This window comes from Molothrus aeneus, chromosome 2 (assembly GCF_037042795.1).
Source record: "Molothrus aeneus isolate 106 chromosome 2, BPBGC_Maene_1.0, whole genome shotgun sequence".
Classification (NCBI taxonomy): domain Eukaryota; kingdom Metazoa; phylum Chordata; class Aves; order Passeriformes; family Icteridae; genus Molothrus; species Molothrus aeneus.
The window spans coordinates 87,593,682-87,604,962 of NC_089647.1; the positions used below are offsets into that span (position 1 = coordinate 87,593,682).

General features: G+C 38.8%; 1 protein-coding gene across 2 annotated transcripts; it reads right to left on the minus strand.

The window, feature by feature from the left end:
* Window positions 1–317: 317 nt before the first annotated feature.
* Window positions 318–9,114, minus strand: MFSD9 (major facilitator superfamily domain containing 9). Of its 2 annotated transcripts, XM_066571593.1 has the most exons (7): window positions 8,823–8,871; window positions 7,844–7,884; window positions 6,849–6,936; window positions 5,511–5,554; window positions 4,177–4,306; window positions 3,578–3,787; window positions 318–3,050 (listed from the first exon to the last, which is right to left on the minus strand). In XM_066571593.1, the coding sequence occupies exons 2-7, from the start codon at window positions 7,874–7,876 to the stop codon at window positions 2,263–2,265; spliced, it is 1,293 nt and encodes a 430-aa protein (XP_066427690.1). In that variant the 5' UTR covers window positions 7,877–7,884; window positions 8,823–8,871; the 3' UTR covers window positions 318–2,262. The 2 variants fall into 2 exon arrangements, with proteins under 2 accessions (XP_066427690.1, XP_066427691.1); XM_066571594.1 differs by lacking the exon at window positions 7,844–7,884 and having other exon boundaries at window positions 8,823–9,114.
* Window positions 9,115–11,281: the final 2,167 nt, after the last annotated feature.

An 11,281-nucleotide genomic window follows, 5' to 3' on the forward strand; every position in this document is an offset into this window, starting at 1 on the left:
GCAACTAAGAGGCAACACAAGGGATGCAAATGTGGCCTCCAGGCACAAGGAACAGTAGCTTTAAGGACTTCATCTCAAAATTGCAGAGTTCTCCATTTTATTTTATTTCGTCTTCTTCATTCACTGCCAAGCCACTTATTGGTTGAATCCTTGGTTCCTGTGCCCTTTATGAGAAATGTAGACAGATTCAAATGATTTTAACCACAGTGTGAGGAAAAAAAATAAAGCATCCACACTTCACATTGACTTGAACACTTCTATTTTGTGCTGTAGCTTCAGCAGTGGAAGATGGGAAGAAAACCACAGTGACATAATGATACATACATAATGTCACTTCATTTTATTTCTTAAAGTCCTTAAAGAAAAAAAAAATATAGTGCAATTCTTCTGTACCAATACAGAAAAGAAATATTTCTGTGGCACTTCAGGAATAATTTTGGCCTACAAGTAAAAAACTTCTGTAAAATGTGTTACAATGAGTTCCCAAGACCACAGGCTTCCACAGATTTCTCAAATGTGAGGCTTCTATAACCTACATTCAGTAGGATATATATTAGGATAGATGTACACAGAAGTCAGATTAAATCAGTGCAGCAATTTAGAAGGGTAAATATTATGTCATATAATCCACAAGTATTGGAAAAATTACGAAATCATTCATACACATTAATTTTTGAAGGTTTTTTCTTTTGACTCTTTTCCTTAACCCCTTGCTAGAGATGCAAAACAGAATGCCCTTACTTACAGAATGGAGGTTTTAAGTAAAGGAAAAAATAAGAAAATTAAAAGATGGAAAGAAACAAAATAGGAAATTTAAAGCAACAATGTTTTGGGCATCTACCAAGAAAGGCAAGAGAAGAGACTTGAAAATGCCTCAAGTTCCTAGGGAGAAATGAAACACATATTACTGTAATAAAGAACTCTGAGGATATGTACTGAAATAAAATTAAAACAATTCAGAGTTCCATATATGAATTCCTATGGTGCTGCCACTGGAATCACAGAGTTTTCAGAAAATATTTGAATGCTAGTAGGCAGTGGAAAAGGTAAAGAAGAAAATGAAAACAAATACAAGCACTATCCATGACTGACCTGAAGCAGGAAGAGTGTGCACTGATGTGTTCAAGGGATAACTAAATTGCATAACCCCCCCCAACCAAACACTTACATAGCTGACTTTGTACTTTCATCAGGTAATGTAATGAAGATCATTGAGAACATTATCGGAGCAAAATACATTTTTTCCATGTTTCATATGAAATACAAACAATGGTAACTTTCAAGTAATGAGCTTGAACAGTAAATAGCACAGGAGTGCTACAACTCTGTAGAGATCTGAGAGTAACCTCTCTTCAGTTAAGCCATGCACACAAATGAGGACTAAAATAGTAACAAAACTGTACTTCTCTTGTCACCAAAATGTCACTTATGGCTGAGATGAGACAGGATGCATTAATCCAGATCTATGAACTACTGCTAGATGCTCACACCTTTAGTCATTTGAGAGAATTAAGAAGGACATTTATTCTTAAAGTGAAGGTAGAAAAATTGCACAGGAAATATAAATAAAGAAATTATGACAAAGTTCCTCAGTAGAAATTATTACTAAACAGAAGCCACCAGTTCAAATTTCAATAAAACTTAAATTCAGCCTCAGTTTCAGTCTGAATGGCCTTGTATTATTCTAAGATTAGGTCTTCTAGTACATGAAGTTAGCATATACCCAATTCTGTTACTTGGGAAAGACCAGGAGTCAGCCGGGGTTGCATGATTACTCCAAAGTGCCCAACCATTATCTGCAAAAAGTTCTCTGGACAAAACGTGCTACACAAAAATCATATAAGCAAACATCCTGTTATATAAGCTACTGTCATAACAGACAAAAGGAAACAGACCACAAAATAAGAAATTAAGGCCAAACATATTGCAAATTCTCCTGATTAAATAACAAAAATTCACCTCTGATTCACCCTTTTTAAACAATCTTTCAATCTAAACACTGTTTCAAAAATGAGCTACAAGCAGGATTTGTGCGTTTCCCAACATTCCTTTTTCCCCTCCAAAAAGGTTAAAAATACATTTAAAAAATCACAGCCAGTACAATGGGAACCTGTTGGAATAACATCTGTCTAAACATCCCTGCAGCAGAAATACACATGTATACTTGTTTCCACAGGAACATAATGTGCTCTCTTTAAAAATCATGTAATTACTGTACAAGCCTGGCAGGTGAAGATACATCTGTGCAATCCAAAATTGTGACTACTGATCCTTTAACTTCACACTTCCATGACTATGGTATTTTTGTTTGTTTGCATTCATTATCACAATAGCAACTAATGCTAGTCCCACAGCTAGACTTGGAGGGCCACAAGGACTGAACTCCTGAGCAATTCCAGAAAGGAGTGGGGCAATAATACGTCCCACTGATGTCACTGACTGTCCCACACCCAGGAGTGTCCCGCTGGCCTCGTTCCCACCGACAGTCAGCTCCAGATCAATGATACAGGTACGGCCAATAGTGGTGGAGAAGGCCAAGAAGGTGGAGGACAGAATGACCATCCATATGCTCGGTGCTGAGGCATACAGGAGAATCAGCGTGCAGGTAAAAGTGCTGGAGTGCAACAGAAGTCTGTAAGTGTTGTGCCCATAGAGTCTTGTTATTGGCCCGAGCAAACAACCAGCCAGGACTCCAAGCGCACTGCTATAGCTCATGAGGTATCCAGAAAACAAGGGTTTCACCCCAAATCTCTCCTCCAAGGCCAGAGTAAAATTACTATAGTACAGCAGTATAGCAACAGACATCAGGAACCGTACTAAAAATACATCCCACAAATTAGAGCATGCTATTCCTTTAATTTTCTTCAGCACTGTTGCAGCTTGGATCCATGGAGACTGGAAAAAACTACTGTTTGTCACAGCTCTACTAGTTGCTGATTTCAAGTGATGTTTATGATTTGCTTTTGCTGAGAAACTGTTTGTTTCTTTGTCTTGGTAATGGTTCCTATTGCTAGTGTTTTCTTCACTCCAGGGTAACATCCAGACAAGACCTATACAGATGAAGAAATTAGTTGATTTCATTCAATTGCATCAACTTTACATGGAAGATATTAGTTTGATTGTAACAATTTATAAAATACTTCAACAATACCTGTCCTTAAAAAATTTGCAAATATTAAGTCTAGTGTTATTCGTAGTATTGGTTCAATTTTAAATGCAGTGAAAGCAAGAAAGGAAAGCACTGAAATGCCAAACTCACATGATATAACCTAATCAATCTAATGGCTAAAGCTAAAATTCTGATTTCTAGTCTTCATCTTTGGGCACATCAAAAACTCCCATTTGTGTCTGAATGTAAAGAGGACATAGGCAGAACAAAGGGGAAGCACCTGGAGGATAACTGTTTCAAAATTCCCACCCTTCCACATAAGTTCAAATTCAAACAGTAGTATTGGCATACAAAATGATTATGCCATAAATGATAAACACACTGTGTATTCAAGGTATAACAGATGGCTTAAAAGGACAAAATGAGGAATGAAGAGACCCAAGATGCAGAATGTGACATACAACTTACCACCATTCAGAAGGAAGATGGAGGCACAGATGAAGGCCGTTTGGTAAAAGCCACCTTTGAGCTCTGCAAGATAGCCACCAACAACAGGTCCCAGAATGAAGCCCACACTGGAGGCTGCATTGAAGCGCCCCATTACTAAAGGGCGATCCCTCTCCGAGACCAGGTCAGACAGCAGCGCTTTAGAGATGGACAGTGTGTGTTTGAAAATACCTGCAACGAAATACAAACAAATCAATAAACATGTATTTCTTGGTCCAAAAAAAAGACAGAATCTATCTCAAGTCACAATGGTGCAAATTTGTATGGTTTATATTTTTAAAATCCCATTAATCACAAATTCTTCAGTGCCGGAGTAAGCAGCTTTGTGGGGTTTAGATGCCTCGTGGGTTAGGCCTCAACATTTCAAATTATTTTCAGAAAAAAAAAAAAAAGAGAATTCTTGATTTGTAGAGACTTTTCAATACTAAGGTTCAGTTGGTGCTACTGGGTGATGATGCTATGCAGTCATCCATACACCATGATTTCTCCCGTAGTAATTCTCAACCTGAGACTACAGGGAATTTAAACTGCAAAATGCAAAATGCCAAGTGTTTACTCACCTACAAGGACTCTAGAAATAGCAAACAGGAACACTGTGGTGGAATTTCCAAGAAGGAAGTAACCCAGTGCACTGAGAAGAATACAAGCAAGCAGGGAATACTGTCTTCCTACTATATCACTCCAGCAGCCCTTTCACAAAGCAGAAAAGAAAGATTAGCTTTTTGTAACACTAAACTATGTGCAGTGATCAATCAGTACTTCTACATTAAATTGAGAAAAGACATCAAAGGACTGTCAATGAAAGCCTAATAAGCTTATTACACAACATTCCTAAGTGCTCAAAATTTGGAAGTCACAAGGAGAGCTCTGCCCTCCTGGCAGGCTACCTGCCAAAATTATGATTTCATTTAATGTTGTGTATACAGAATTTTTTAAATAAAAAAATGACCCTTTTAAAAAGACAGTCCTGCGATAAATACCACAAAATATTACCAGTAGAAGCCTTCTGAAAATCTTACCATTATCAGTCACAAATATTTGCTTGCATTACTCAGGCTGCTATGTATTAAGACACTTGTTGAACATCCTAAAAGCAATGATCTTGGCTATGAAGAGTTTGTTATCTGAGCACAGACATGTAAGAAGTAGTTTGCAGAGGGCAAACAGAAAACTTGCATTTATCATGCTTTTAAATCAGCTTGATTTCCAAGAGGAAATAGTTTTTTAAGAAAGTAGACAATGGTCTTGCACTTCCAAGAACATGCCACAAAATTACAGCAGGAAATTATCCCAGGTGTCCTGCATAACAAACCCTGAAACAGTTCTTTTATGAGACACTCTCATAGTATGTTCTCTTCAAAACTAGAAAACTAGTACCAGGGTAATATTAGGATATAAAAATCAGTAGCTAATAGAAAACAAAATGAAACAAATTGCAAAGATGCAACGGTTAATTTAGACCATACAGTGAATTACAAGACATTGCTCCTTAAGCAGAGAAAGCAAACTAGATCACAGGCTATGAAAAGCTGACTCATGAGAATCCTTTCTGGACAGGCTACTGCACTGCAGGAAACTGCTCCACTAGCACCAACACTAGAGGAGCTAACCCTGTGTAACTGTGACCTGCTCAGTAAGGTATCTGAGCCCAAATCTGTATTCTAGTGTTTGTCTAAAAACTGTCTCTTTGGGCCTGAAAAACCTGGCAATTCCCCATGAAGAAAACTGCCATTTCTCATGCAAATTGAAAATTGGTTCCTCCAACCAAAATGCTTGTATGAACACTTTATGCATTTTCAAAATGTCAAGGAATGGTATTATTAACCCCACCCTTTTCCCCCCTTACAATCCATAGAAATACCAATATGCTCTGGAATGCAGTGTTAGAACTCACCACAAATGTGCTGGTAAATAGCTGCATTATACCATAGAGAGATCCTAAAACAAACAAAATAAAAGTGTTAAAAATTCAGCTTTTTTTTTAAATGAAAACTGCACAAAATTTTAAATTATGAAAAATGGGAAAGCATGGGAATAGTTTACTGGAAGAATGGGAAGAGGGAGCAGGACAAACCAAGGGTGGAGTTTAGTACTTAATAAAGGAAATAGTTTCAGAGAATGACAAAATAAAAAAGAAAAAAGTGCTGAAATGTTGTAAAACTATGTAAGGCAAAATGATGTTGCTTTGTATGGTGTATTAAACAAAACCAATCTTGGTATTTATAACTGCTTTCTCAGAATCAGGAGAGAATTTCTCTACTGGAAAGGACTTTCCACTTGGTGCTTCAGTCTACTACAAGGCACCACAGAAGCCCTGAAGAAAACACAGACCCTACTTTCTCATTTTGGAGGTTAGGAGTTTAGCAGCATTTAGTGACAGAAGAGAAGGAGCAGAGAGAAGCAGAGAGAAACATCTGCTAGACTCTTTCATTTATATGAATACACCTCAAAGCTATTTTTTTCCTAATGTTAAAAATCAAAGCAGACTGTTGAAATGAAAACATATGTCTGACTAGTTTCTGCTTAAAATAATACTTTCAACTCAGTATAGAAGCAGAATTATTTCATACAAAGTGTTAAATAAGAATGCAAAATAATAAAACTGAGTAACAGCTCCCATGTCTGGGAATAAAGAAAATACTGTATCACTCCAAACCATAAACAATACCATAAAAAGTACTTTAAAGACACAAAACTTACCTAAACACTAAAAACTTTAAGATAAAATTCCAAATCTTCAGAATTTATTTGTAAATACTTGTAAAAGTGAATAAATATTTTGCCAAGACTGCTGTAAGGATTTTAATCAAACTGGGAACAGTCATGGACATTTGAAAGCTTTGGAGAACTAGCTGCAGAAGCACCATTTGCTAAGTGTAAACAACAATTAAAACTACAAGCAAGATCTCTGGCTCTCTAAATTGCTAAGCTGGAGAAGCTAAGCAATTCTTGCATGCTGGAAAGTAGCTGTACAAATGCTACTGCAAGACTTCCTTGCTCTTTCCAGTTGTGCTCTTTCCCAAGCATGTGCTTTTGGCTACTGTCAGTGCATGAGTTTGGACAGGCCTCTGGGTCTAACACAGTATGGCTGCCCTTAGAGCTTCATGTGGAAATTGTCTTTATTTTTTATTATGCTATTAGCAAGGAAGAACTGTGTTCCAATGTCCAATTTGCACCAAGGCAAAATCCAGGCCTTATCTTACTCTTTCATAAATCAAGTACTGCAACTCACCTATGATTCCAGCAACTGTATGACTTGCTCCTAGAGATTTGATATGAAGATTCATTAAAGGAACCACCATGCTCACCCCAAATAAATCCTGAAAAGAAGGCAGGAAAAGTTTTAGTAACTTTCATAAAGACAATAGCAACCTGGCTTAATAACAGTCATCATTAGAAATATAAATTTAAAAAAGTAAATTATCTCCATATCAACACAAGGTTAAAAGAAAATTTTTCATATTACAAAACACATAAACTGAAAGATAAAGGATTGCCTCACAGAGGAGTTAAACCTATGAAAACATCAATTTTCTTCCCCCACTCTAGATGCAATCTTTCTGAAGATATATATTTAAACATTAAATATTCCTTTAAATATATTAAACTTTACCTGTTTAACAAGAAAAGTACTTTGTATTAGCCCTTTAAATTCAAAGTGGTCTACTTTCAATCACCTAAACATGCTTTTTATTTGTGCAAAGAACGTATATATTGAAAAATGGTACTTTCACCCAACTACAATGGGGAAGAAGCTACAATAGATCTAAACCTACTAACACACTGCCTTTGTGTATAGCTTAAGAAATGTGACAAGACAGAAACTTGAAAAAAAAAATAAAGGCAAAGCATAATTGAAAAACGTTTTGTAAGAGGAGGGTAAAGGACACTGCCCATCCTGAGAAGTACAAGGATCTCCTACTTGTTCCTTTTGCTTTATTACTTTTTGTTAAGCTCACCACTTTGACCCAGCAGTTCTTTCAGTACTACTACAATCTGGCACAGCAGCCAGTGTCCCTAGGAGATCTATTGGAGCACAATCACCTTTCATCACTGACTGCTTGAACTGAACTAGACTACCTCAAAGACTGATTAACTGTAACAATGTGTGTCACTAAGCAAATTCTCACAGTCTGTCATTAATTATTTTTTGATGGTTGAAATTGAGGCTTACAAGGTTAGAATCATTAAACACATGAGCATGAACAAACAGAGCACACCACTTACAAACATCCTCAGTAATACAATCTTAGCTGTCATCTGTGAACCTGAAAGAAAGGACAGTGAGCTTGTCCAGGTCATCAATGGAGACATTAAGAAGTACAAGTCTCAGACTATACCCTGGCAGTACTGGACTGTACAAGCATGCAGGTAGAGCAAGACCCATCAACCACTATCCTTTGATGGGTAGTTACATCTTATTCCACTGTGTAATTCCTTCTGTAGAGTGACAGATATGCTGTATTTATTTGTCTGCCTACAGGAAGTTTGCATCACCACATCCCCTAAAAGGACACTCACTTGGTTGATTTTTTTGTGTGCTCCAGCTCAGTGTCAATAAACTATTTCAGGGCTGGAGAACCACAGCCTTTAAAAGTCAGTTAAAAGGAGCAGAATTCGCTGTAATATTTGCTCCAGGACATAAACCAGCTGGGTCGTTTCTATCGCCCTATTAAAAGTAGGTAAGACAGTTATCTTGACATTTCACAGTGCAAACTCATACTCATTTTGTATTCATTTTCCAAATCGTCTCTTTCAATTTCAAATTAATTAAACGGCACTTTCCTGAGGCTCAGGAATCACTACAGAGTATGAACCTTCTAAAAAGTCTGTTCTTCCAATGGAGAACTTTTTTTTTTAAGAGAAACATATTTTTAGGGTTTTTTGCGGGGGGTAAATTTACAGGAACCACGGGTATTTCAAGAACAGGAAGCAGCTCTCTTATAAGCACCAAGGCAAGACTCAGCTTTTCGGGTGCTACGCTTTTCCAAGGCATTCAAAGGATAAAAATCCGACCTGTGTGTCGAACTGCGTGGCTGTTTGCAGGGGTAAACGAGCCCAGCCGCTGCACACCACCAGCGCTACAAGCCCTGGCGTTCCCGAGGGAACGCTGCAGCGATGCGCCCCGGCAGCCTTGGCCTGCAGAGGAGCCGGTTCCCGTTCCCGGGCGCGGCCGCCCGCCGCAGGCCCCAGGGCCGCCGCTTACCAGGAATCCCACCGCGTAGAGGCACCGCACGAAGCGGGCGGACGCGGCCGGGCTCGCTGTGGTCGCCGGGCCGCCGCCACCCTCATCCTCCTCCTCCTCCTCCATGCGGGCGGCGGCGCAGGGCCTGCGCAGTGCCCGCGGCTCGGCGGAAACAGGAGGCGGCGGCGCCGGCGGCGCGGGAGAGTCTCGCTGTTGTTTCGTTTGGCGCGGTGTCCTAAGTGTGTCCTCTTTTTCGGGCGAAGATGAGGAAGAATAAGGCTCCCTGCCGGCCTCGGGAGCCGTCGGGATCCCTGCCGCCACCCTCCCACACACACCTCTGTAGGACTTTGCACTTCCTGCCTCCTGCGTGTTTGTACAGGGAACATTTTGCAACCCGGGCCCTCGGGACCTGAGGCTCTGGGGAGGGCAGGAGGAGCCAGGTGGAGCCGGGGGGCTTTGGAAACAAATATGCCATAGGAGCATGGTGATGGATCCCCTGCACAGTTCTGTGCACAGTGGTGGCTGTAGAAAAATGTCTTTTTGGCCCTTGCACCTCCGATCCTACGGACCCACATGGAAAGCGCCCGTGCCCCAGCGCTGCTGCTGTTCCTCGGCCATCTCTCGGGCTCAGCCCGGTGCCTGTATCAAGTGTTTCTGGCAGCAAAGTGTTTTCCTGCCTTGTTCGTGCCTTATCATGGTGGTACTGAGCCAAGGAGGAAGGGCATCCCTCTTTCTGCTTAGCACGTTCCCTGCTGTGCTGTGTTTTTGTTAAAAGTCAGGGATAGCTGGAATTGTTGCCGACTAGTATGTTATAATGCATCGGCATTGAAACCAGTGAGACTTTATAAATCTCAGAAGCACTGGTGGAAATGATTGTCACATGCAAAATACGACCACCCATCTTTATCTTGGAGTCAGAGGTTTGCTCTTTTATATAGTTGCTTGGCCAGGGATCAGTAAAACTGCTGCAGTTTTTAATTATTTTAAAAATGCACAAGGGAACAGTAGATGCTTTAACTTTTTAAAATTATCAGTAAGAAGAAACTTTTGTAAAATGTGGATGACTCTTATACTTTAAAAGTCAGCCTGAGTTATAAAGTTTGAGGAAGATCATTCAATAACTGACAATAGCATAACTTCAATTTTATCTTCATGTTTCCAGAAGAAATAAATATCACAGGGTTGAGGATCTTTTACAGATTCAGTTAACAAAAAAGAAATGGGGAGGGGAATGTGATTTTCCCATGATTATTAAAAATTAGGCTAAAAAAACCCCAAAATACTAAAATGGTAAAGAAAGACATATTTATATATATGGAGCTTATTTATAAGATACCAAGGCAAAACATAGTTTCTGCATAGGGACAAAGATGTTATCAGAGTCCAGAAAATAATAACTCAGTTGTTTAATATCCCAGTGACTGATGTTTTCGTGTTGGGTTAACCAATATATCCTATTAATCTCTCTCTTTGAGGCCATTTTGAATAACAAATTCTCTCAGTGAGGTTTTTAAAATTCTGGATACAACACTAACGGAGATGAGTTGCACACAATTTCTCTGAAATCGACAAAATGGTGACAAGATGCTGAAATATTGGAGCATCCTGGGAACTGCTGCCACATTGTCTGCTCAATATTGCGCTAATTCTATCCTTGGTCATTTTAACTGATAGAGGAAATGGAAAGTGCCTGAAAATTTATTAGAAGAAAGTATTAAAGAGTTGGATGATTAAAAGATGATGCAAGGGTTTAGGTACTTTTCCTGGCGTCTAAGGGACATTGACTTCTATGCAAACACTGAGTCCAACTGAAATTTTTAATGTTTTGTGTTAGTCTCTGCCATAAGTCTCTGAAACCAGGTAGCTATTCTGTATTTTTCTCAGGTTCTGATGATCACAATGATCAAATATGATGGGGACAAAATATTGCAGGCAGGAATATTGAATTTCCTGGCAATGAAAACGGTTAGGTTTTGTATACTGTTTCAAGCTATCACCATGCACAATGACTTGTAAAGCAGAGAATAACCAAACTTTATGACATCAATGCAAACTGTTCATGGAAAAAAACCCCAAGCATTTAGAGAACACATTGGTGTCTCTTCCTTTAACAGATCTCTTACTGTTTTTTTCCTGGTGAACTTGATCATATTGCTAAAGAATTGTGCATCTTACATGTTTACATAATTTACATAATATATAAGAAAAAGGCATTAATATGTGGTAATCGACAAATATCTCTGTTACTTTTAAACTGAAGGCAGATTATTTCAGCTGCCTCAAGGTTTCCATTCATGTTCTTTAATTGCAATTACAAAATTTAAGATAAAGTCTCCCAAATAAATAAATCTTGAGGTAAATGTTCTCAAATAAAGTGGTTTTATGACTGCTAAGGGAATTGACTAGCAATTAAAGGAATGAAATACAATGAAGACCACTTACCAGAGCCCTAAGGAAAATAGACCTAGTCTACTATATTT